Consider the following 25,976-nt stretch of genomic DNA (forward strand, 5'->3'; position numbering starts at 1 on the left):
AGTGATAAGCCCCCTGATGTCTTGATATCAGTTAGAGGGCACTCACTGGCATATGATAGATAGTTTAATGGGGGAAAAAGGTAGGGTGGATCGGATTGGTCCCCAATTGCCCTTATTTTCTCACTCTGCACACAAAATTTCAATATTTCTCTACATTTTGTAATAAAGATATCAAGGTTAAGAGAGGCAAAGTCCCTTGCTGAGAAATAGTTGAAGGTGAACTCAGACTTCTAGACTAGGAGTCTAGCTCTGCATTTACCATTTCATGCCCATGATGGTTAATTTCATGTGTCAGTTTGGCTAGGCCACAGTTCCCAGTTATTTGGTCAAATGTTGTTCTAGATGTTTTCATGAAGGTATCCCTCTCTCTCTCTCTCTCTTTTGGATGAGCTTCACTTTGAAACAGATAGACTCTAAGTGAAACAGATCATCCTCCATCATGTGAGTGGGCCTTATCCCATCAGTTGACTGTCTTAATAGAAAAAGACTGACCTCCCTAGAAGAAGAAGAGATTCTGCCAGGAGACTGCCTTCAGACTTGGACTTCATCTCTTCCTTCTGTGTCCAGTCTGCTGGCCTCCCCTGCGGATATTGTTCTTAACCAAAAACTGTTGAATCTTAAAGAATTTAGTAAGCAAGATAATGTGTACTATCAGGCAGTTCTAAATTGGGAGTGTTATAATTATAAAGGGATAGTGAATCTCATAGTCCTTGAAATTTAGTCCTTATTTAGAAGTTGTGGAAAAATGAATCTAGCCAGGAAGGAAAATACCCCAAGTAACTGTAAGTATCAATGCACTTACTTTTCATGTTGTTGTTTTTGTTTTTTTTTAATAGTATTATGCTACTTGGATGAAAGATGGTGAATTTAATTACAAATTTTTCTTTACATTGTTTGGTTGGATATAACCACTGAGTCTCTTTCTCTAATAGAAATATAATTCTCGTACCATAAAAATTCACCCTTTGCAAATATGTAGTTCAGTGGTTTTTAGTATATTCACAACATTGTATGATCATTTCCATTATGTATTTCCTGAACATTTTTATCATCCCAAACTGAAACCCCAGAATGTTTAGCAGTCACTCTTCACCTCCTGGAAACTTCCCTTCCACAATTCCTGGAAACCACTGATCTCTCCGTCTCTGTGTATTTGTCTATTCTGGACATTATTACATAAATAGAATCATCTAATTCCATCTATAAGCCATCTGTATAGTAAACTACAGACCTTTCTACCTTAGTTTATTTCACTAAGTATAATATTTTTCAAGGTTGATCCATATTTTAACGTATATTAGTTCTTCATTTTTACATGGATGGATAATATTCCATTGTGTGTATATACCAAATTTTGTTTATCCATTCATTAATTGATGGCATTTGAGTTGTATCCATTTTTTGGCTATTATGAATAATGATGCCTTGAATATTTGTGTACAAGGTTTGTGTGAACATACATTTCCAAGCCTCTTTAGTATACATCTAGTGGTGGAAATGCCGAGTTGTATGGTAATTTTGTTTAACTTTTTGAGAATCTATCAGGTTGTTTTCCAAAGTGGCTGTACCATTTTACATTTCCAGAAGCAAAGTAGAAAGCTTCCAATTTCTTTACATCTTCACCAACACTCTTTATTGTACTTTGTTCTGATTATAGTCATTCCAGTGGGTGTAAAGTGATGTGTCATTGTGGTTTTGATTTGCATTTCCCTGATGACTAACGATGTTCAGAATCTCTTTATGTGCTTGTTGGCCATCTGTATATCTTTTTTTTTTTTTTTTTTGGACAGGAAATAGCATTTATTGGTGAGCGTGATTAAGGAGGGAACAGGGCTGATGCTCATGAGTGCAGGGCCCGCCATTTGTCCAGGGGACCACGATTAGGGATGTATTTGACCCCACAGCCGTCCGGGATGAGTCGCTTTTCTGCCACCATGTTCTCAAATTCATCCGCACTGAACTTGGTAAATCCCCACTTCTTGGAGATGTGGATCTTCTGACATCCAGGGAACTTGAACTTGGCCTGGAGGAGGGCTTCAATCACATGCTCCTTGTTCTGCAGCTTGGTGTGGATGGACATTATGACCTGGCCAATGTGGACCCTGGCCACTGTGCCCTGGGGCTTTCCAAAGGCACCGCGCATACCTGTCTGGAGTCTAGATTGAGAAACAGCAGGCCAGTCATGAATGGCCACTAGCAAGAGTTGTCTCCAAGGTCCCTTAGGGCTACCTGTACAGGCAACAGGTTGCATACACTACCAAGGAGGCTGCTGTCTGCAGCCATTGCACACTGGGCCCCCATGGGGAAAAGAGCACAGTCGGCTTAATTGACTGCAACATCTGTATATCTTTTGTGAAGAAATATCCATTCAGGCCTTTTGTCCATTTTTAAATTGGATTATCTGTCTTTTTGTGGTTGAATTGTAACTATTCTTTATTTATTTATAATAAAGATTAGGATTACTAGAACCTAATCAAATAATATGATTTGCAAATATGCTCTCCCATTCTTTGGGTTTGTCTTTTCACTTGGTAGTATCCTTTAAAGCACAGAATTTTTATTTTGACAAAGTCTATTTTTTTTCTTTGATCGCTTAGGCTTTGGGTGTCAGGTCTAAGAAACCATTGTATAATCTATGGTCACAGAGATTTACCTCTGTTTTCTTACAAGAGTTTTATAGTTTCAGCGTTTATATCTGTCTCTGTGGTTGATTTGTAGTTACTTTTTGTGTATGGTATGAGGTAGAGATCCAAATTCTTTTCTCTTTTTTTCTTTGCGTGTGAATATCTACTTTTCCCAGCACCGTTTGTTGAAAAGATTGTTCTTTCCTACCTAGATTGTCTTGGTCTCCTTGACCAAAATGAATTGAGGAATATGAGAATAATATTTATTCCCCAAATAAGGGAATATTTATGGACCCTCAGTTCTGTTCCACTAATCTATGTGTCTACTCTTATTCCAGTGCCATAAAGTCTTGATTACTGTATCTTTCTAATCAGTTCAGTCACTCAGTCGTGTCAGACTCTGCGACTCCATGGACTGCAGCACACCAGGCTATCTTTTTAATAAGTTTTGAAATTGGGGATCTATTTCAAGATTGTTCTGGTTATTCTGCCTCCCTTGAATTTCCACCTGAATTTTATGATCAGTTTGTCAGCTTTTCAAACAGCCAGCTGGAATTTTGATAGGAATGGCACTGAACCTGTAGACTAACTGGGGAAGAGGATTGCCATCTTAATATTAAAGCTTCTGACCCATTAACATGGGATATTCATTCAGTTAGATATTTGTTACTATCTTTCAACAGTGCTTTGTAGTTTTCAGGGGATAGCTTTTATACTTCATTTGTTAAATTTAGTCCTAAATATTTTTTTAAATTTTTTATTAATTAATTTTTCTTGGAGTATAGTTGCTTTAAAATGTTGTGTTAGCTTCTACTGCATAGCAAAATGAATCAGCCATACATATACCTATATCCCCTTCCTTTTTGGACTTCCTTCCAATTCAGGTCACCACAGAGCATTAAGTGAAGTTCTCTGTACTTCCCATCAGCTGTCTATTTTATAGATACTGTCAGTGGTATGTTGTATCTGAGTCAGTCCCAATCTCCCAGTTCCTCCTACTAACTCCTTTCCCTCTTGTTATCCATCCATTTGTTTTCTACCTTTGTGTCTGTATTTCTGCCTTGCAAATAAGGTCATCTCTACCATTTTTCTAGATTCCACGTATATGTGTTACTTTACAATATTTGTTTTTCTCTTTCTGACTCACTTCATGCTGTGTGACAGTCCCTAGGTCCATGCACATCTCTACAAATGACCCAATTTCATTCCTTTTTTATGGCCAAATAATATTCCATTGTATACAGTAAATGGAATTGTTTTCTTTTTTTTTTTTTGGAATTGTTTTCTTAATTTCCATTTTGGACTGTTCATTACTAGTGTATATAAATACAATTTATTTTTGCATATTATTCTTGTACCCTGCAACCTTTCTGTACTCTTTTATTAGTTCCAGTGATTTTATAGTAGATCGTTGAGGATTTTCTGTAGTTTGTCATTTTCAAGTAGAGATAGTTTTACTTGTTTTTTTCCAATTTGGATGCCTCTTTCTTTTTTCTTCTATCCTTTCACCCCACCTTCCTCCATCCTTTCCTGTCTCTTGCTTTCTTGCATTTTCTTTTTGGTCTAATTGTCCTAGCTAAAATGTTGAAAAGAAGAGGTAACAGTGTAAATCCTTCTCTTATTCCTGATTTTAGGGGAAAAGCATTCATTCTTTCATCAAGAAGTATGATCTTAGTTGTGGAGTTTTTATAGATGCACTTTGCATATTGAGGATGTATCATTCTAACCCCAGTTTGTTTAATATTTTACCATGAAGGGATTTGGATTTTGCAAAACACTTTTTATGCATCTATTGAGATAATCATGTGAGTGACTTTTTTGTACTTTATTCAGGTATATGGTGAAATAATTGACTTTTGGATGTTGAACTACCAACTTTGCATACCTAGATTAAATCCCAATTGATCATGATGTGTAATTCCTTTTATATATTGCTGGGTTCGGTTTGCTAGTATTTTATTTGTTGCTGTTTTTCAGTCACTAACTCTTATCTGACTCTTCACGACCCCATAGACTGCAGCATGCCAGTCTTTCTTGTCCTTCACTGTCTCCTGAACTTTGCTCAGATTCATGTCTGTTGAATCAGCGATGCTGTCTAACCATCTCGTCCTCTGCTGCCCCCTTCTCCTTTTGCCTTCAGTCTTTCCCAGCATCAGAGTCTTTTTCCTATGAGTTGGCTCCTAGCATCAGGTGGCCAAAGTATTGGAGCTTCAGTTTTAGCATCAGCTATTCCAATGAATATTCAGGGTTGATTTCCTTTAGGATTTACTGGTTTGATCTCCTTGAAGTCCAAGGGACTCTCAAGAGTCTTCTTCAGCACCACAATTCAGACGCATTAATTCTTTGGCACTAAGTCTTCTTTATGGTCCAACTCTTGGTTTCTCAGGAGACTAGATATTTGTCTTGTAACAGGATATTTATGTCTATATCAGTGAGATATGGATTTTGTTTTCTTGTTACATCTTTCTGTTCTTGGTATCAGGGTAATACTAGCATCACAGAACAAGTTAGGAAGTGTTCCCTCCATTTCTGCTTTTTGAAAGAGTGTGTGAATGTTCTTTAAATGTTTAGAAGAACTTATAGGCTTTTTTGTGGGTAATTTTGTGATTACTAATTTAATTTCATGTCACAAGCCTATTCAGAAATTTTATTTCTTCTTGAATCTGTTTTTGTAGTTTGTGTTTTTGAACGTGTACATCTAATCTAGGTTATCTAATTTGTTGACTTACAGTTGTTCTTAGTATCTCCTTATAATCCTTTTTATTTTTGTAACTCTGTGTGTGTATATGTGTGTGTGTGTGTGTATGCGTGCGCATGCATGTGCACAGTCGTGTCTGACCAACTCTTTGCGACCCTGTGGACTGTAGCCTGCCAGGCTTCTCTGTCCATGGAATTTTCTAGGTAAGAATACTGGAGTGAGTTGCCATTTCCTCCTCCAGGGGATATTCCTGACCCAGGAATCGAACCCATGTCTCTTGTATCTCCTGCCTTGGCAGGCAGATTCTTTTCTACTGCACCACCTGGGAAACCCATTTATTTTTGTAAAGTCAGTAGTAATGTCCCCTCTTTAATTCTTGATTTTAGTCACTTGAGTCCAGTCTCTTCTTTTCACTCAGCCTAACTAAAGGTTTGATTTCACTGATCTTTTCAAAGAGCCAAATTTTGGTTTTGTTGATTAGTCTTTATTTTCATATTCTGTATTTCCACAGTAAGCACTGTTTTCTTCCTTCTGCTTGCATTTGGATTACCTTACTCTTTTTTCTGGTTTCCTAATGTGGAAGTTTAGGTTATTGATTTGAAGTCTTTTTTTTTATTTTTTAGTATAGGCATTTACAGGTGTGATGAATAATTTTACATGTCAGCTTGGGCTAAGGGATGCCCAGATAGCTGGGAGAACATTGTTTCTGGATGCATCTGTTTGGGTCTCTCCAGAAGAGACTGATACTTAAATCAGTAGACTACATAAATGTGAAGGTCCTCACTAATGTAGATGGGCATTATCCAATGCCTTGAAGGGTCTGATTAGAACAAAAAGGTGGAGGAAGGACAAGTTCACTCTTTCTGCTTGAGCTGAGATATCCATCTTCTCCTTGCCCTTGGACATCAGCCATGCTGGTTCTTGGACCTTGAGACAGACTGAATTACACTACCTAGTTTCCTGATTCTCCAGCTTGTACGTGGCAAGTGTGGGACTTCTTAGCCTCCATAATCCTGTGAGCCAGTTCCTATAATAAATCTTCTCTTGTATGTATCCTGTTGGGTTTTGTTTCTCTGGAGAACCCTAATATAAATATCCTTTCATGTATGGACCATGCGTCATGATTTTTGTAGATAACCAGACATTTAAAATAATGTAATGTGGCAACTCTAGAAATCAGAATTTCTTCCTCCCCAGGGTTTTCTATTGTTTATTTTTGGTTTTGTTTGTTTAGTGACTCTTCTGCACTAATCCCATGAAGCCAGTGTTCTTTTTTGTATTTCTGTTTGGTTTCCACTTGATTATCTTAGCGGTCTGCTGATTAGACAGGGATTTCCTTACATGCCTGGAACCAAAACATCTCCCAGTCTTTGCTGAGGTGCTCTCTGTGTGTTTTGGGGCACAGTTTCAACCCTTAATCAGACAGGTTCTGCCTTAACCTTCTCTTCCTGTTTGCACAGAGCCTCTAGATCATCCAGAATTTAGAGCCTTTCAGGTCTTTCTTAAGCATGCACACAGCTCTGGGAATGTGCACAGAGCTACTTGTATTTGTGGCTTTCTTAATTCCCAGAAGCATGGCAGAGCTTTTCAAAGCCCACATAGAATTCTCCTTCCGAAGCTTTTCCCTTTAACACTTTTGGTTAACCTATTATTTTCCCCAAGCTTTATTCACCACATTAGGCAGCTTCAGAGTTAAGCAGCTGCCTGTAATTTTTGATGAACGCACCTGGAGGAAGACTTTTTGCACCAGGTGAGCTGAGTCAGGTGAAATAAAGGCATCACTTCAAGTGGGGTTTTCTAGGGAACTAAAAGGTCAGATAATGACAGTTCTCTTGGAATGAACCTCAACAGAGCCCCACCTCATTCTTCTCCCTCCAGTGGCTGCCAGTCTGCTGATTTAAAAAAAAAAAAATTATTTTTAATTGAAGGATAATTGCTTTACAATATTGTGTTGGTTTCTGCCATATATCAACATGAATCAGCCATAGGTATACATATATCCCCTCCTTCTTGAATCTCCCTCCCACCTCCCACAACATCCCACTCCTCTGGTCGTCACAGAACCCCAGTTTGAGTTCCCTGAACCATACAGCAAATTCCCACTGGCTATCTATTTTACATATGATAGTGTATATGTATCCAAGTCAGCTGATTTTTACTGTAATTGTGAGCTGTCAGTTTTCAAGGCTACTGTGGAGCTAGAGAGGAGCAGTGAACTCAGGGCAAGTGAAAATGCCTCAAAGCACACTGTTCTTACCAAGATTAAGCTGTTTGCCTTGAAAAACCACTACCCAGATTTCTGGGATCTTTTGATTAATTTCTAGCATTCTTAAAATACTGAACCTGACAATTTTTTGTGAGTTTTCTAATTGCTTTAATGGAGAAAATGAGAATTTTTGTAGTTCCTTAATCTGCCATTTTTGCTGACATCATTTCCCTTGCCCACTGAATTGTGATGTATTAATATATTGTATATATCTTGAAATCCAATTAGAAAGGCAATACATGAAGTGCCAGTTATCCCGTTCATGTGTAGGAAGGAGAATGTCAAGAGGTCTCACATATGTTGAGGGATTTGCTTTCTGTTTTTTCTTGAACTTCTCCTGGTGCAAGAGTCAGAGGAATCAAGGAGCAGCTTGTATTCAGCAAGACTGTTTTCACATTGCTCATCTCCTACATCGTCCTCTGTAAACCACACTCCTGTGCATTTGTGTTTTTGCCTCTCCATTTTCCATAATAGCTTTCCTGTGATTAGACTTCCCAGGGCGAGGACTGAATCATTCCACCAAGAGAGTCTGATATAAGAACCACTGTGTTCTAAAAACTTTTCTTCCACATTCAACAGGGAAAGCTACTTAAAAGAATGGGTGTCCTTAACTATTTGTATCATTGATGACAACAGGTTAATATTATGCAGTACTTTTGTAAGACTGTTCCTAGGTGAATAAAAAGAAACAAAAGGTATTTAGTTTCTTTCTTATCTCGCTAATAATACTTTCACATTTAAGTGCAAGTCACCTGTTGCTAATAAGTAACAGTAGTCATTTTAGCATATATTCAGTCAGTAAATTCTGTAATGAACCCAGTTAAGTAAGTTCACTCTCTCAGCAAGGAGGTGGTGAGAACTTACTATGGACTAGGCATATGATTTTGTTGCTCTCATTCTCCCAGAGTTCCAGAATTTTCCTATTCCTTCCATATCTTGGGTGTAAACTATTAAATTGACTTTGTTACTTCTCCTTGCTTTATCCAGAAACACAGAACAAAGTGATCTAGATGCCACACAAAATATTCAGTGTTCCCTCCCCTTTCTCACAGACACACAAACATATCATATACACAAAGTGAAACAAGAAAACTACCTACATAATCAAGGAATGTTAAGTGCAAATAATTTTTTAAGCTCATACCACTTCCTAAGACAAAGCATACTAGGGCATGGTCATCCGTTTTTTCCTGGTCTTGCTCAACATCCAGAGGTACACTCAGATCCTAATTTGAGATTTGGAGCTCGTGGGGGCAATTCTCCTCTTAAAAGTTTCAGTCTTTACATCCAGTAGGTGCCTCATATCATTTTCAAAAATATGTCATGAATTTACTGGTTAGAGTTCAGAATTTACTGGTTTAGTCTCAGAGGTAATGAGATTGCCAAGATTTTCCAGTTTCCTGTGTGTTACCTTGTTTCCTCCTTGTAGATAAGCCTGCGAGGTCTGCGTGGGGCTGGATACTCCCAGTCCTGTGGGGAGGGTGGGAACGCTGGCAGCTGCCAGGACGGCTGTGGTGGTGGACGGCTGGATGCAGGTGCACAGCCTGCCTCGATTTGACAGGCTTTAAGGCTCGCATTATCTCTAGTGGTATCCAATATCCTGGCCAATACGGTCCTTCAAAACCACAGAAGCAACCAGTAATGCAACTTCACCAGGGCATCCAGTTTCATAATATTCACTCAGATCTACGTGGATAAAACATCTGCAATGTGTTTTTTGTGTGATTTGCATGGTCCCCTGTCCCAGCAGCTTAGAAATTAAATCATGCCCCTGACATTATGATGCATCGGTATCTGCATGATATTTTTTTCACTTACACCCTGTATGCTCTGTGAAGATTAGAACTTTTAAGGGTATGTAACAATTCCTTGCCAGAGCAGTTCAAGGGACAGGTAGTAACTGCTGGGTGAAGTATTCTCCTGGTAGAAAGTTGGTGTAGAATTTTGAAGCTGTAGAATATTCATTTGCCTCTAGTTTAGAGAGTCTAGTCTCATTGTCTGGTGAATGAACTTAGTCCCCTTCCACCACTAACTAACTAGACCATGGATGAGTCACTTGAGTTTTCTAAATCTCCATTTTCTTGGCTGTAACTTAAAACGAATAACCCCTGCCTGGCCGCCTTACGAGGTGGTTTTGAGAATGAAATGATAATAATGCATGTGAAAGTAGTTTGGAAATGACTGTCGAGGCAGATAAGAGCTCAAGATTACCTCTTCTCCCTGCCAGGTTCTAATCAAGAGAGAGAAGAACCAGCCAAATGGGGCTTCAGAGTGCCATCCTGTTAGAGGTGTAATAAACAAAATTCGGGGTTTGGGAAGTTGGAATTGGAGAATGTGGCTTAGACCTGAGGCCAAAATCGTGTCCCCTGCCTCCCACCCCAAATAAAAATCTTCGTATTGGCAAAGAGAGCCGAATCGACTGGGCTGCAGTCCAGTCCACTCACTGCCAATTCAAGGATGCTTCTGGAGGATGAGAGAAGCTGGGACACAGATGGCAAGCAGCCCGCACACACAGTGGTGGTGCGGGTCCTCCCACAGTGGTCACTGCTCAGAGATAGGAAGCTCTGGCTCACCCCAGAGGAGGAAGGGGCTTCTACTGCCTGAGCCCACATGGTCGAAGAGAACTAGACATCCTGCCACCAACGAGTAGTGACCCGCCACTTCCTCAAGCAGGGAAACAGGCTCTGGTAGAAGCCAGGCTCTGCCAAACAGATGAGCACCCCTCCTTCCTGAGGAGAAGAACAAGTAAAGGGGGGAGTGTTGACTTCATCACTCTAGAGGGAGGAAGTGACTGGAAGTTTGTGGATTTGTGAAGGAGGGCAAGAGTCCCTCCTGTTGCCCAGTCATGGTGGCGAGGCATACTGAGGGATCAGGGTTTGCCTTTATAGGATTTGTCTATAAGTGAAAAGTCTGAGGAAGTTGTTCATTAAGGTACGTTAGAGGATATTAAACAGTCCCCTCATTTTATAGGGAGAAGGGGCCAAGGGCAGGTGGGTGACTGGCTTAATTAGTTGATGTCGGTTTTCTAGTTTTCAAAAAGAAGATTAGGTATAGAGAACAGAACACTCATCAGGGAGGGTAGGACTTGGGTGGCGGCCCGGGGCTGCCAGAGAGACAAGTAGGGGAGCAGGGGAGTGTGTTCTCAAACAGAAGTGTATGTGTGTGTTGCATTCCAAGTCACTTCAGCTGCGTCTGACTCTGCAGCCCCATGGACTGTAACCTGCCAGGCTCCTCTGTCCATGGGGATTCTCCAGGCAAGGAATACTGGAGTGGTTTGCCATTTCCTCCTCTAGGGGATCTTCCTGACCCAGGGATTGAACCCATGTCTTTTATGTCTCCTGCATTGGCAGGCAGGTTCTTTACCACTAGCACCATCTAGGAAGTCCTTCAAATAGGAGTGTGCATGCTAAGTCACTACAGTCACGTCTGACTCTTTTTTTTAAAAAAATTTCAATTGGAGGCTAATTACTTTACAATATTGTAGTGGTTTTTGCCATATTTTCACATGAATCAGCCATGGGTGTACATGTGTCCCCCATCCTGAACCCCCTGCCACCTCCCTCCCCATCCCATCCCTCAGGGTTGTCCCAGTATACCAGCCCTGAGTGCCCTGTCTCATGCATTGAACCTGGACTGGCAATCTATTTCACATATGGTAATATACATGTTTCAATGCTATTCTGTCAAATCACCCCATCCTCGCCTTCTCCGACAGAATCCAAAAGTCTGTTCTTTACATCTATGTCTCTTTTGCTGTCTCACATATAGGGTCATCGTTACCATCTTTCTAAATTCCATATATATGTGTTAATATACTGTATTGGTGTTTTTCTTTCTGACTTACTTCACTCTGTATGATAGGCTCCAGTTTCATCCACCTCATTAGAACTGATTGAAATGTGTTCTTTTTAATAGCTGAGTAGTATTCCATTGTGTATATGTACCACAGCTTTCTTATCCATTCATCTGTCAGTGGACATCTAGGTTGCTTCCATGTCCTAGCTATTGTAAACAGGGTTGCGATGAACATTGGGGTACACATGTCTCTTTCAATTCTGGTTTCCTTGGTGTGTATGCCGAGCAGTGGGATTGCTGGGTCATGTGGCAGTTCTATTTCCAGCTTTTTAAGGAATCTCCACGCTGTTCTCCACAGTGGCTGTACTACTTTGCATTCCCACCAACAGTGTAAGAGGGTTTCCTTTTCTCTGCACCCTATCCAGCATTGATTGTATGTAGGCTTTTTGATAGCAGCCATTCTGACCAGCGTGAGATAGTACCTCATTATGGTTTTGATTAGCATTTCTCTGATAATGAGTGATGTTGAGCATCTTTTCATGTGTTTATTAGCCATCTGTATGTCTTTTTTCGAGAAATGTCTGTTTAGTTCTTTGGCCCATTTTTTTACTGGATCATTTATTTTTCTGGAATTGAGCTGCATGAGCTGTTTGTATATTTTTGAGATTAATTCTTTGTCAGTTGCTTCATTTGCTATTATTTTCTCCCATTCTGAAGGCTGTCAGTAACACAATAATAGTGGGAGACTTTAATACCCCACTAACATCTATGGATAGATCAACTAAACAGAAAATTAGCAAGGAAACAGACTTTAAATAATGCAAAGGAACAGTTAGACCTAATTGATATCTATAGGACAGTTCACCCCAAAACAATAAATTTCACCTTTTTCTCAAGTGCACATGGAACATTCTCCAGGATAGATCACATCTTGGGCCATAAATCTAGCCTTGGTAAATTAAAAAAAGTTTGAAATCATTTCAAGCATCTTTTCTGATCACAATGCAGTAAGATTAGATGTCAACTACAGGAAAAAAAAAACTATTAAAAATACAAACATATGGAGGCTAAACAACACACTTTTGAATAGCCAACAAATCACAGAAGAAATAAAAAAAGAAATCAAAATATGCATAAAAACGAATGAAAATGAAAACACAACAACCCAAAACCTATGGGATTCAGTAAAAGCAGTGCTAAGGGGAAGTTTCATATCAATACAAGCTTACCTCAAGAAACAAGAGAAAAATAAATAAATAACCTAACTTTACACCTAAAGCAACTAGAAAAAGAAGAAATGAAGAATCCCAGGGTTAGTAGAAGGAAAGTAATCATAAAAATTAGGGCAGAAATAGATGAAAGAGAAATAAAGGCAACTATAGCAAAAATCAACAAAACTAAAAGCTGATTATTTGAGAAGATAAGTAAAATAGACAAACCATTAGCCAGACTCATCAAGAAAAAAAGGGAGAAGAATTAAATCAACAGAATTAGAAATGAAAATGGAGAAATCACAACAGACAACACAGAAATACAAAGGATCATAAAAGACTACTGTCAGCTAATAAAATGGACAACTTGGAAGAAATGGACAAATTCTTAGAAAAGTATAACCTTCCAAAACTGAACCAGGAAGAAATAGAAAACCTTAACAGACCCATCACAAGCATGGAAATCGAAACTGTAATCAAAAATCTTCCAACAATCAAAAGCCCAGGACCAGATGGCTTCACAGGTGAATTCTACCAAAAATTTAGAGAAGAGCTAACACCTATCCTACTCAAACTCTTCCAGAACATTGCAGAGGAAGGTAAACTGCCAAACTCATTCTATGAGGCCACCGTCACCCTAATACCAAAACCAAAGATGCCACACAAAAAAAGAAAACTACAGGCCAATATTACTGATGAGAATAGATGTAAAAATCCTCAACAAAATTCTAGCAAACAGAATCCAACAACATGTTAGAAAGACCAAGTGGGCTTTATCCCAAGGATGCAAGGATTCTTCAGTATTTGCAAATCAGTCAATGTGATATACCACATTAACAAATTGAAAGATAAAAGCCATATGATTATCTCAATAGATGTAGAGAAAGCCATTGACAAAATTCAATATCCCTTTATGATAAAAACCTTCCAAGAAGCAGGCGTAGAAGGAACATACCTCAACATAATAAAAGCCATATATGATAAACCCACAGCAAACATTATCCTCAACGGTGAAAAATTGAAAGCATTTTCCCTAAAGTCAGGAACAAGACAAGGCTGCCCACTGTCACCACTACTACTCAACGTAGTTTTGGAAGTCTTAGCCACAGCAATCAGAGAAGAAAAAGGAATAAAAGGAATCCAGATTGGAAAAGAAGAAGTAAAACTCTCACTGTTTGCAGATGACATGATCCTCTACATAGAAAACCCTAAAAACACCACCAGAAAATTACTAGAGCTAATCAGTGAATATAGTAAAGTTGCAGGATATAAAATTAACACACAGAAATTCCTTGCATTCCTATACACTAACAATGATAAAACAGAAAGAGAAATTAAGGAAATAATTCCATTCACCTTTGCAATGAAAAGAATAAAATACTTAGGAAGAAATCTACCTAAAGAAACAAAAGACCTATATATAGAAAACTATAAAATATTGATGAAAGAAATCAAAGAGGACACAAATAGATGGAGAAATATACCATGTTCATGGATTGGAAGAATCAATATAGTGAAAATGAGTACACTACCCAAAGCAATCTATAGATTCAATGCAATCCCTATCAAGCTACCAATGGTATTTTTCAGAGAACTAGAACAAATAATTTCACAATCTGTATGGAAATACAAAAAACCTCAAATAGCCAAGACAATCTTGGGAAAGAAGAATGGAACTGGAGGGATCAACCTGCCTGACTTCAGACTGAACTACAAAGCTACAGTCATCAATACAGTATGGTACTGGCACAAAGACAGAAACATAGATCAATGGAACAAAATAGAAAGCCCAGAGATAAATCCATGCATCTGTGTACACTTATCTTTGACAAAGGAGGCAAAAATATACAATGGAGTAAAGAATCTCTTTAACAAGTGGTGCTGGGAAAACTGGTCAACCACTTGTAAAAGAATGAAACTTTAACACTTTATAACACGATACCCAAAATAAACTCAAAATGGATTAAAGATCTAAACGTAAGACCAGAAACTATAAAACTCCTAGAGGAAAACATAGGCAAAACACTCTCTGACATAAATCATGGCAGGATCCTCTATGACCCACCTTTCAGAGTAATGGAAATAAAAGCAAAAATAAATGGGACCTAATTAAACTTAAAAGCTTTTGTACAACGAAGGAAACTGTAAGCAAGGTGAAAAGACATGTCTGACTCTTGGCAACCTCACAGACTGTTGCCCTTCAGGCTCCTCTGTCCATGGGATTCTCCAGGCAAGAATACTGGAGTGGGTTGCCAGGCCCTCCTCCAGAGGATCTTCCTGACCCAGGGATCGCTCTAGCGTCTCATTATGTCTCCTGCATTGCAGGTGGGTTCTTTCACCGATAGCACCACCTGGGAAGCCCCGTCAAACAGAAGAGAGGACAGCAAAATGATTAAGGAGGAGACGAAGACCATAATTTTGTTTAAGGCAGGTTTCTTCAAATATTATAGCTATGATTTAGATAGTCAATATGAAATTATTTTAATTATGTAAAGAAGAAATAGGTATTTTCTTGTCATTCCCCTTCATGTCCAACTCTTTGTGGCCCTATGGACTACAACACACCAGATTGCTCTGCCCTCCACAATCTCCTGGAGTTTGCTCAAGCTCATGTCCATTGAGTTGGTGATGCTATCCAACCATTTTATCCTCAGCTGCCACCTCTCTTCCTGTCCTCAGTCCTTCCCAGCATCAGTCTTTTTCAGTGAGTCAGCTTATCACACCAGGTAGCCAAAGTATTGGTACTACAGCTTATAGTCCTTATGATGGAAAAAATCTGTAAGTTTTCTTTAGGCACCACCACTCCCAGTTCACATGGGCATGGTGGGGCTGACCTACTGCCAAGGTAAATGGGTGGTCTGCTGACTAAGACCTGGCCAGTCAGAATATTTTATTTTTCCTGACCACAGGAACTGGGTCAGGGAAGGGTGTATGCCCCAATCCAGGTGAATTACATCCTTTCCTGGACTTTTTGGAAATGAAAATTTCCTTTTCTGGAGAGTTTGCCACTAAGATAATATGTTATAACCTAAATATAAAGTATCTTGTCACCAGTAGGAGGGCATTCACTTGAGAATAAAGCCAGCGCAGAGGCAAATGAAGCCAACAAGTACAGAGAAACATATTTTAAATAATGTTTTTGAGTGGTTTAATCAGGCATGTCCAAGGTCAACATCCCAATACAGTTTTCAGGATGGAACAAATACACTCCATACTTTTTTTTTTTTTAAGTAGTTTAATTATGGTTCCATCACAAAGTCAAAAGAATTCTGACTAATACACTTCTTATTTGGCACCTTTCAAACATGTTATCTGTGAGTAGCATTTTTCTTTTCTTCTCTTCTTCCTGCCTCCTCACTAAGTATATCCTAACTCGAATAATAAACCAAAAAAAAAAAAAAAAAAAGTATCCCATTTATCAAACATCAGCAGAATATTCTACTTTTCAGCAACACTTAATGTTTGTTTGTTTTTTTTTTCCTGCCCTAGGCTGACTTTAGATTCATAGTATGGTAATATCCTAGAAGAAAATTTTTGCACTTGTTTATTGCTGCATATCTAACTACCCCAAAACTTTGTGCTTATAGCAACAATCATCACATCTTATAATGATGTCTGTCAGAAGTTGACTGGGGCTCAGTGGATGATTTTTCTTCTCCACTTGGCATCAGCTGGGGTCACCTGGAAATGTTAAACTGATGCCCAGCCTGATCTGGCCGGCAGGATGGCTTATGCCTGGCATCTTGGTGGGGAAGGCAGGAAGGCTGGGTTCAACTGGGGCCCCTTCACATTTAGTCTTGGGACCTCTCTACATGTTCTCTCATGGCAGCTTAAGATTTCATGCATGATCACCCAAGAGGTCTTGGGTGTAAGCTCCAAGACTTATTAAAGCCATACTTCATTTTAATGGTCAAGCAAGTTACTAAGGCTAACCCAGATTCAAGGGGTAAAGATCATTAGACTCCATCCTTCAAAGAGAAGAGTTTCAGGGTATTTGTGGCCATCTTTAACCTACCACGGGGTGGGATAGCAGTGGGAAGAAGTGGTTTGGGCTTGGACTTGGACAAACCCTAAGAAGGCTTCATCACTACCTAGTTGTAATTACTTAGCCTCAATTTGTAATATATTCTTTCTCAAAGACTTTGGACAATCAAGTGAAATTTGTGTGAAGTATTCTAGGATGGGCTTCCAAGTGGCACTAGTGGTAAAGAACCTACCTGCCAATGCAGGAGACATAAGAGACTCAGGTTTGATCCCTGGGTTGGGAAGATCTCCTGGAGGAGAGCATGCCAGTCCTCTCCAGTATTCTTGCCTGGAGAATCCCATGGACAGAGGAGCCTGGTGGGCTACAGTCCAAAGGGTCCCAAAGAGTCAAACATGACTGAAGTAACTGAGCACGCATGCACCCTAGGACAAAGCCAGATTCATAGTAGTTACTCAGTGAGTTGTAGTTGGATTGCTTTATAGAAATTTACCTTTTGATGATAGAAGTTCTCATTAGTCTAAGAGTAGAGTCTCTCCCTTGGTGGCTCAGCCATGAAGAATTCGCCGTCAATGCCTGCCAATGTAAGAGATGCAGGTTCGATCCCTGGTTTGGGAAGATCTCCTCGAGAAGGAAACGGGAACCTGCTCCGCTATTCTTGCCTGGAAAATCCCATGGACAGAGGAGCCTGGTTGGCTACAGTCCATGGGGTCGCAAAGAGTCAGACATGACTTAGTGACTAAACAGCAGCTAGAAGTCTCTCAGCTGTGACAGGTTGTTAAATGTGCTGAGATTTTGTCTCCATCTGTTACCTTTCACTGTGTGGAAGCATTCTGGGTGGTCAAAAGCTAATTCACGAACTCCAGCTGCCTCTTGGTTCCAGAGCCTTCCTAATTGCAGGTTGTTATCAATAAAATTGGGCTTCCCAGGTGGCATTAATGGTAAAGAATCTGCCTGCCAATGCAGGAGACATGAGAGATGTGGGTTTGATCCCTGGGTTGGAAAGATTCCCCTGGAGAAGGAAATGGCAACCCATGGCAGTATTCTTGCCTGGAGAATCCCATGGACAGAAGAGCCTTGGAAGGCTTCAGTCCATAGGGTTACAAAGAGTTAGACATGACTGATGAGACTTGGCACAGCACCAACAAAGTTAATCTACCTGAGGCCAGAATCATTTGTTTTATAGAGAAACAGTGTCATCAAAAGGTAGGAAGTCCAGCATCTTTCTGCAGGACTGCACTTCCCTTTCAACATGGGATTCTCAAGCCCTTGCCACAAACTTGATTCAGATCAGGGCTGAGTACAGTTTAGTCAAGCAGTATCATTGAAGGGCATTGAAAATCTAGTTGAGAGCTCAGCAGTTCGTCTGTGTAAAAATCTCATCCATGACATCTGGGATACCCAGTCAGCCTCAGAATTCCCTTGGTATTGACATCAGTGCAGAGAGGTGGTTCTGCATTTGTGAAGTCCCTTCCTCTTGATCCATTGTCCTCCCTCCTCTTGTGTCATTATAATAATAATAAATTGGATCTGCATGCTGACTGCCTGGATGGAAATAACTTTTAGGGTTCTAGTATAATGGGAAAAGAGAAGAGACATGCATAACATTCACACTTGGAATTGCTAAACTTGGAGCCAATATAGTTTATACTCATAGCCGAGTCTGTGAGCTTGTATTTGGTATATGAATTCCAAAGTGCTATTGCTGTAAGTTGTGTGCAGGGGGTGTCATTACTGAATTATGAATCTTCTGTACTAGAAGGCTTAATATTTTGTTCAGTGCTTTGCATAAAGTTATTCAAATGTTATGAGGAGTATAAGGATCTGGCCATCATTTTTGAGTTGTTTGAGAAAAGTAGTCCCTTTTAAAGGCTTCTTGTTTGAAGTTTTGTGAAAAAGCCATCATTGTATTTCCACTGATCGTCTCTTAAGTTATTTATGTTTTTACTTCTTTAAGGCATCTCATGTTGCAGTACTGAGGCAATCTGGAATGTGGGTTTGCAAATTCAGTTCTGAGGAGCAGGCCAGCTGGGAGCCCCGCACAGATACCATGAGCCACTTCTGTGGGAAAACAGAAACCTCTCTCACCACTAATGACCCCTATAAAGACAATCAACTTTTTAAAAAGATATATATTTTTAATAGAAGTTATTAAAAAATCTCAACTTTTAAATAAAGATATTTCTATTCAAACATTTAGAAGAAATGAAAGAAAGATGATAAATACACTTTTAAAATGGATGGTAATATCAATCAGATCAACAGTAGCTATTTAACCAAGATATTACATATCTCATCTGCCCTATTTCACATTTTAAGATCACTCTAGGTAAGGAGATAGCTTTAAGAAGATATACATTAGATTGAAAATTATAGTCTCTCTTTGGTATTATCACCACAGTATTTTTCTGATAATTTAGGCATTAAACTCAATTTATAGGATTGAAAAAAAAGACCCAGCCTTTGCTGTTTTCATTGTTCTGTTTCATTTAGGGCTTCATTGTCACTATTTGAAATGTGTTTACTCCAGTAAACCACAGGCATGGTAAGAGCTCCTCTGTTATCTTACATGGAAACATTCATTGAATAATATTTGTACATTGCTTTGAATTCCTCCAAAGTATGCACATTGTTCCCCAAATTCAGTATGTGCTAAATAGGTCTCATAAAATACCCAAAATCATTTTTTTCACAATTACTTTAAAACAGCACAATTTTTGAATATATAAGGCCTGCTAACTAAAATATCTACCCTCTTTCCATTTTATCAGCATATTCACCGCCTACCTATTTTCTGTTTGGTTACATTTTATCACACAGACAAAATAAGTATTTCTAGCCTAATGGAAACCAACAGTCACACTGAACCAATTAAAGCAAGTAGAGGAAAGAATTAGCTGAGAAAAATCTGTGGTGTTTTATGGATGAGATTTTATGCACAATATCATACCTCACATTATCATAACTCACAGACTTCTTACTTTCTTAATGAGTGACAATAGCAAATCTGGAAAACATCTGCCTTGAAAAAGAACACTAACTGCTCTCAGCTTAAAAAATGTTGCTCGGCTATTACTGTATAGCAGCCATGCGTATCATATTGTGGTATGAGATGTCTTGGTTGTAAGAAATTAACATTCTCCTGTTTGATTTCAAATTGTCTAGAACAGAATCCCGGCATAACTCAAATCATTGTAAAGCCACAGTTGCAATAAAGAACATGATTTACTATTAAGCAAATCTTCAACACTGCTGCTCAATTCCCAGAAATCGTTATGACTTGGATGAAGAAAATTTAGCAAACTGTTCAGTGATTTTGTGCTATCTAAAAAGAAAACCTTCAATATAAAAATGAAATCTAAAAGCAACCTCTCATTTATATAGCTAACCATTTCAACTGGTAAGCATATTTTGGCAGCACAAATAAAGTATTTTCTTTAAATTTCATTGCAACCTCAAGAGCAGCTACCATCATAAGTTTATCAAAGTAATTCTCTGGTGGTCCAATGGTTAGGACTCAGTGCTTTCACTGCTGAGGCTAGGGTTCAATCCCTGGTTGGGAAACTAAGATCCCCAACTGTTATTTGGAAGATGAAAGAATGACACTTTTAGAAGAAGGAATAAGAAACAATTCCAGTGTCATTTGTGCATCGTATGTCCTAATTTTTCGAGTTACTGTTCAGTAGTTCTGAAAGTTAAAAGTAGCTGTTCATTCATTTTTATTTCTCTTGAAAGTGAGAAGTAAGATCACAGTAAACTGCTTTCTCACTTTGAATACGTATTCTCATTGTACTCACTGTATTATTAATTTCTAAACCACCACGAAAGCATGGAGTTTGGCAAAATGCTAATTATTTCTTTCTTGGCTTAGAAAATGAATTTGGTCATGGAAAAGAATTCATTTCTGGACTATCTCAGATATTTGTCGTCATTTTTTTTTTTTTTCATTTCGGTAATGATGCCTTATTATTACAAAGTGTGAAAATTTTCATTCAAGAGTGACTTTATCCAAGACATTATCTAATGGAACAGCTGGTACCCTTGTTCATATTGACCCTGAACTGTTGAGAAGTTCACAATTCTCACGGGCCTTTGACTTGCCTTTGTTATAAACAGAGCAAGGTCTGAATGAATTATATTAACTATTTAGCTCATTGTCTGTTATTTTATCTTATTTTAACTTTTTTGGCTGCACTACGTGGCATGTGGGATCTTAGTTCCCCAACCAGGGATCGAACCTGCACCCCCTGCATTGGAAGCTAGGAGTCTTAACCACTGGACCACCAGGGGAGTCCTTTTTGTTATGTTTAATGAAATAATTCACATGAATTGAAGACAGAACTTTTCCATATACCAACTGAGTTTTAAATTATACAGTTGATTTACTTTCAAACATTTTTAACTATCAAAAATGCTCTCAAAATGTGCCCTCCAATTCATAATTTTATGTATCAGTATATGTATAGATACTGATATATATATCTGTTTTTAGATAATTCTACTGTTTAGCCCAAAGCATAAGCAGATTTGAATTTTTAATCTTATTAGTTCCAGAAGACAAACCTAGTAGTGTGTAAAGAGGACTGAGCCAAATTGATGGTGGCTTGTGAACAGGCTCTGAACAGAATCATACACTGTTTACAGTTGTCTTTTGCATGCAGGTGCATTGTGGGAAAGTAACCCACCTCTGAAGTCACATCGTAAGAAATTAACAATGCTGTATTTGTTTCTGTTTAATATTTCTCATATTTCTTATTCTCATTCTGTAGGAATGCATTCTAATCCAAGCACACATTCTCATACATTCATTAATCCTTGTGCTCCAAAATGATTCACATGAAAACTCAAAATCAGATGGTTTCATGTGTTCCAACTTAGCTTTTGCTAAAACAGGGTCATCCTTGAACTTGTCATCTGCTGAGATATTGAATTCCCTAATTCATTCAATTACATGATCTTAAGAATGTGGCCATTTGCCATTTCTGTCTCAACTTTGAACACATGTTTTTACATCTAACTGTTCAGCTTAGGAACCCCTCAATTATAAATGACCTAATGGAAAAAAAGAGTAAATCATTTAAGAAACTACCTAAGCAATACATAAGAATGTTATTTCTGTTTAAAAATAAAGTATTATTAGTGTAATTTTCCTGGTGATGACAAATTTTAACTCTTTAAAGCATGCTACTGCAATATCTGAATTACAAATTAATTGTTTAAAGAGTAAAATATTTCTTTAGTTTTAAGAAGGATTCTCATATACTTAATGAAGTTTTAATCAGGGTGATATTTTGAGAGAAAATAACTTGTCATTTTTTCCCTAATTTAAAACAGTATACTCATTCTGGACTAATTTAATTGTAAAAAAATTATTTTCACATTTGTATATTGTTACTTAGTTTTCTTCTAAGAATGGACAGATGTTAGTTTCAGATATTTATAATTAAATGGTTGAGTCAAATTAAACATAATTAGTCTGCTTCACTGGACTAAAAACTCCTTAAGGGCACAGATTATGTCTTTTTCATTCCCCAGATAGAGAAATGACTAGGACAGAATTTGGCATGTAGTAGGTGCTCATTTTCAGTATCCTATCATTTTGCCTTTTCATACTGTTCATAGGGTTCTCAAGGCAAGAATACTGAAGTGGTTTGCCATTCCCTTCTCCAGTGGACCACATTCTGTCAGACCTCTCCACCATGACCTGTCCGTCTTGGGTGGCCCCACATGGCATGTCTTAGTTTCATTGAGTTAGACAAGACTGTGGTCCATGTGATCAGATTGACTAGTTTTCTGTGATTATGGTTTCAGTGTTTCTGGCCCCTGATGCCCTCTCGAAACACCTACCATCTTACTTGGGTTTCTCTTACCTTACATATATTTCTGCTTTATTGACTATGCCACAGCCTTTGACTGTGTGGATCACAATAAACTATGGAAAATTCTGAAAGGGATAGGAATACCAGACCACCTGACCTGCCTGTTGAGAAACCTGTATGCAGGTCAGGAAGCAACAGTTAAGAACTGGACATGGAACAACAGACTGGTTCCAAATAGGAAAAGGAGTACGTCAAGGCTGTATATTGTCACCCTGCTTATTTAACTTATATGCAGAGTACATCATGAGAAATGCTGGGCTGGAAGAAGCACAAGCTGGAATCAAGATTGCCGGGAGAAATATCAATAACCTCAGATATGCAGATGATACCACCCTTATGGCAGAAAGTGAAGAGGAACTAAAAAGCCTCTTGATGAAAGTGAAAGAGGAGAGTGAAAAAGTTGGCTTAAAGCTCAACATTCAGAAAACTAAGATCATGACATCTGGTCCCATCACTTCATGAGAAATAGATGGGGAAACAGTGGAAACAGTGTCAGACTTTATTTTGGGGGGCTCCAAAATCACTGCAGATGGTGATTGCAGCCATGAAATTAAAAGACACTTACTCCTTGGAAGGAACATTATGACCAACCTAGATAGCATATTAAAAAGCAGAGACAGTACTTTGCCAACAAAGGTCCGTTTTCTAGTCAAGCCTGTTTTTTTTCCAGTGGTCATGTATGGATGTGAGAGTTGGACTATGAAAAAAGCTGAGCGCCGAAAAATTGATGCTTTTGAACTGTGGTGTTGGAGAAGACTCTTGAGTGTCCCTTGGACTGCAAGGAGATCCAGCCAGTCCATCCTAAAGGAGATCAGTCCTGGGTGTTCATTGGAGGGACTGATGCTGAAGCTGAAACTCTAATACTTTGGCCACGTCACTCGAAGAGTTGACTCACTGGAAAAGACCTGATGCTGGGAGGGCTTGGGGGCAGGAGGAGAAGGGGATGACAGAGGATGAGATGCCTGGATGGCATCACCAACTTGATGGACATGAGTTTGAGTAAACTCCAAGAGTTGGTGATGGACAGGGAGGCCTGGCATGCTGTGATTCATGGGGTCCCAAAGAGTCGGACACAACTGAGCGTCTGAACTGAACTGACTGAGGTGCTCATTAAATGTGACTGAATTGATCTAAATCTTTATGTGCCCAGATATAAAACACCTATTTTGTTTTTATCATACAGCCTTCAACTAAAGAATAAAATATAAGCTCATACTTTGCATTTATCCCATGTCTTTTTAAAATCCTTTTCAGATCACTTTCACATAGTTATACCACTTGATCTTTTTGGAGTGATGAGTCTAATAAGTCTTATCAGTCCATTTTTCTTGTTTGAAGTCACACTCCTGGCTAATTAATTACACAGCAGTAACTGGAAACTAGGTTTTTTTCTTTTAAAAACTTGTAGGCCCTTTGTCTGTTCACTGTCTTATGAGCAATATGTGGGATGGGTCAAATTGCCTCTTTATAGAAAAGACTTATTTCTTCAATTTGGAAATGAAGAGTGTTGAAAAGACTATCACTTCTACACAAACAACAAGGAAAAAAAAAAACCTGACAAGTGGAAGTTAATGACATTTGAACGCATGAAAGAATTGAGATTTCAGGGTGAACAACTACCCTGAAATATGAGGAGAGACAAGTGCTTGCAAAGAAAGATGTTGCCAGATTCATATAAGCCAAAGAGAAGATTCAGCTAGAAATTTTTAATGAATTTCTAAAGCCTGGGTGGGAGGGTGAAGCCACTGGGGCTGCAGACATTCGTGTGTGTATGGGGTCACAGTCAGAAGAATTTTCCTCTAGGAGCTCCCAGGGCAGATTGAGGAGAGGCCTAGGAAAACTTCCCCTGTGATATGGCTGGAACAGGAGAGGGATCAGAAGCCACTGCCAACACTGCAGATTCACCTTCTGTATCATCTAAGAGGAACAAAAGCCTTACTATACAGGGAAAAGGAAACAAAAGTATGGACTAAGGCATCTGGGGGATAGCTGAGACCATGTAGACCCAGTATTACCCCTGGAGAAGGAACAGGAATACTTAAGAATGTCACAGACCTGAGACCCACATTCATAATGCTTGCCTAAATCTGAGGCTTAATAAGAACATCTCCTTTCACCACTCCCCCTATTATTCTCAAATAAAATTAAGAGTGGAATACAACTGGGAGAGCTGTAGGAGACAGAATCTGTCTTTTGCAAAAAGGGGGAAAAAAAAAAAAAAAAAACCTTAGCCAAGTAGAAGACCCAGAGCCAAGGAGGAGGCAAGCTTCAAACCCAGCCCAATTCGTGGCTTGATGGGCATGAACCCCTATACTAACAGCCCAACAGAGGGAAATGTGTGCCCATCTCCAAGTATAACAACTATGTATCTCAACAGATATTTTGTCTTGTACAATACATCCAACTTTAAACAAAAAAAAATTTAGGCATACAAAGAGGGAAGAAAAAACACAGTTTAAAATGACAATGGAGTCAATAAAGCCAGACTTAGATATGACCCATATGTTGGACCTATCCAATAGGGATTTAAAATAGTTGTGGTTAATATGGTAAAGGCTATAATTGAAAAGGGAGACAACATACCTGGTTAAGTAGATACTTTGAGCAGAGACATGGAAACTATAAAAATGAAAATCCTAGAAAAGAATAATTCAGTAGCAGAGATGAAGAATGCTTTCAGTGATTTTGCCAGTAGATTTAAGATAGCTGGGAAAAGAGCCAATGAACTTGAAAATAGAGCTAGATCAATAGAAATTACCCAAAGTGAAACACAAAGAGAAAAAAAAAGAATGATACAAAAGAGAACAGAGCATCCAATGGCTAAAAGACAACACCAAATGATCTAACATAGGCATAACTGAAACTCCAGGAGCTCAGATGGTAAAGAATCTGCCCACAATGCGAGAGACCTGGGTTCAATCACTGGGTCAGTAAGATCCCCTGGAGAAGGGAATGGCAGCCCACTCCAGTATTCTTGCCTGAAGAATCCCATGGACAGAGGAGCCTGGCAGGCTACAGTTCATGGGGTCGCAAATAGTCTGATACTGTTGAGTGACTAACACTTTCACTTACTTTAACGTTCAGGAGAACAAAAAGAGTAGAGGGCAGAAAAAATATTTGAAGAAATATGAATAAGAATTTTTTAAAAACCCAACACCTGTGAACATCATGCTCTAAATCCTGAAAGGTGAAAACATAGAAAAAAACTTTGAAGGCAGACTGAGGGAAAAATGATGTTACATTGATGAACAAGGAAGAGAATTACAACAGACTTCTCATTGGAAATCATGTAAATAAGAAGGCAATAGAATGATGTCTGTAAAGTTCTGAAAAGGAAAAAAGTCTGATGTATCTAATAAAAAATATCTTTCAATTATGAAGCAGGGGACTTCCCTGGTGGTCCGGTGGTTAAGAATCCACTTGCCTATGTATGGGACATGGATTCAATCCTTGGTCCGGGAAGATCCCATATGCTGCAGAGCAACTGAGCCCGCGTGCCACAGCTACTGAAACTGCTCTGG

At 38.8% G+C, this 25,976-nt stretch overlaps 1 protein-coding gene and 1 non-coding gene across 2 annotated transcripts; both read right to left on the bottom strand.

Moving 5' to 3' along the window:
* Positions 1-1,766: 1,766 nt before the first annotated feature.
* On the bottom strand, positions 1,767-16,830 carry LOC122679383 (60S ribosomal protein L10-like). The gene is made up of 2 exons (XM_043880022.1): positions 16,812-16,830; positions 1,767-2,156 (listed from the first exon to the last, which is right to left on the bottom strand). Exon 2 carries the CDS (start codon positions 2,141-2,143, stop codon positions 1,841-1,843), a length of 303 nt encoding a protein of 100 aa, XP_043735957.1. The 5' UTR covers positions 2,144-2,156; positions 16,812-16,830; the 3' UTR covers positions 1,767-1,840.
* Positions 2,202-2,336, bottom strand: LOC122679698. Its single transcript, XR_006336491.1, has one exon. It is a non-coding gene; the product is annotated as a small nucleolar RNA SNORA70 (small nucleolar RNA).
* Positions 16,831-25,976: the final 9,146 nt, after the last annotated feature.

The sequence above is a fragment of the Cervus elaphus genome, chromosome 21, assembly GCF_910594005.1.
Source record: "Cervus elaphus chromosome 21, mCerEla1.1, whole genome shotgun sequence".
In the NCBI taxonomy this organism is placed as follows: domain Eukaryota; kingdom Metazoa; phylum Chordata; class Mammalia; order Artiodactyla; family Cervidae; genus Cervus; species Cervus elaphus.

What these genes read in the sequence shown, in the direction of transcription:
- LOC122679383 (XM_043880022.1), bottom strand. Translation starts at nt 2,143, where the DNA reads ATGCGCGGTGCCTTTGGAAAGCCCCAGGGCACAGTGGCCAGGGTCCAC.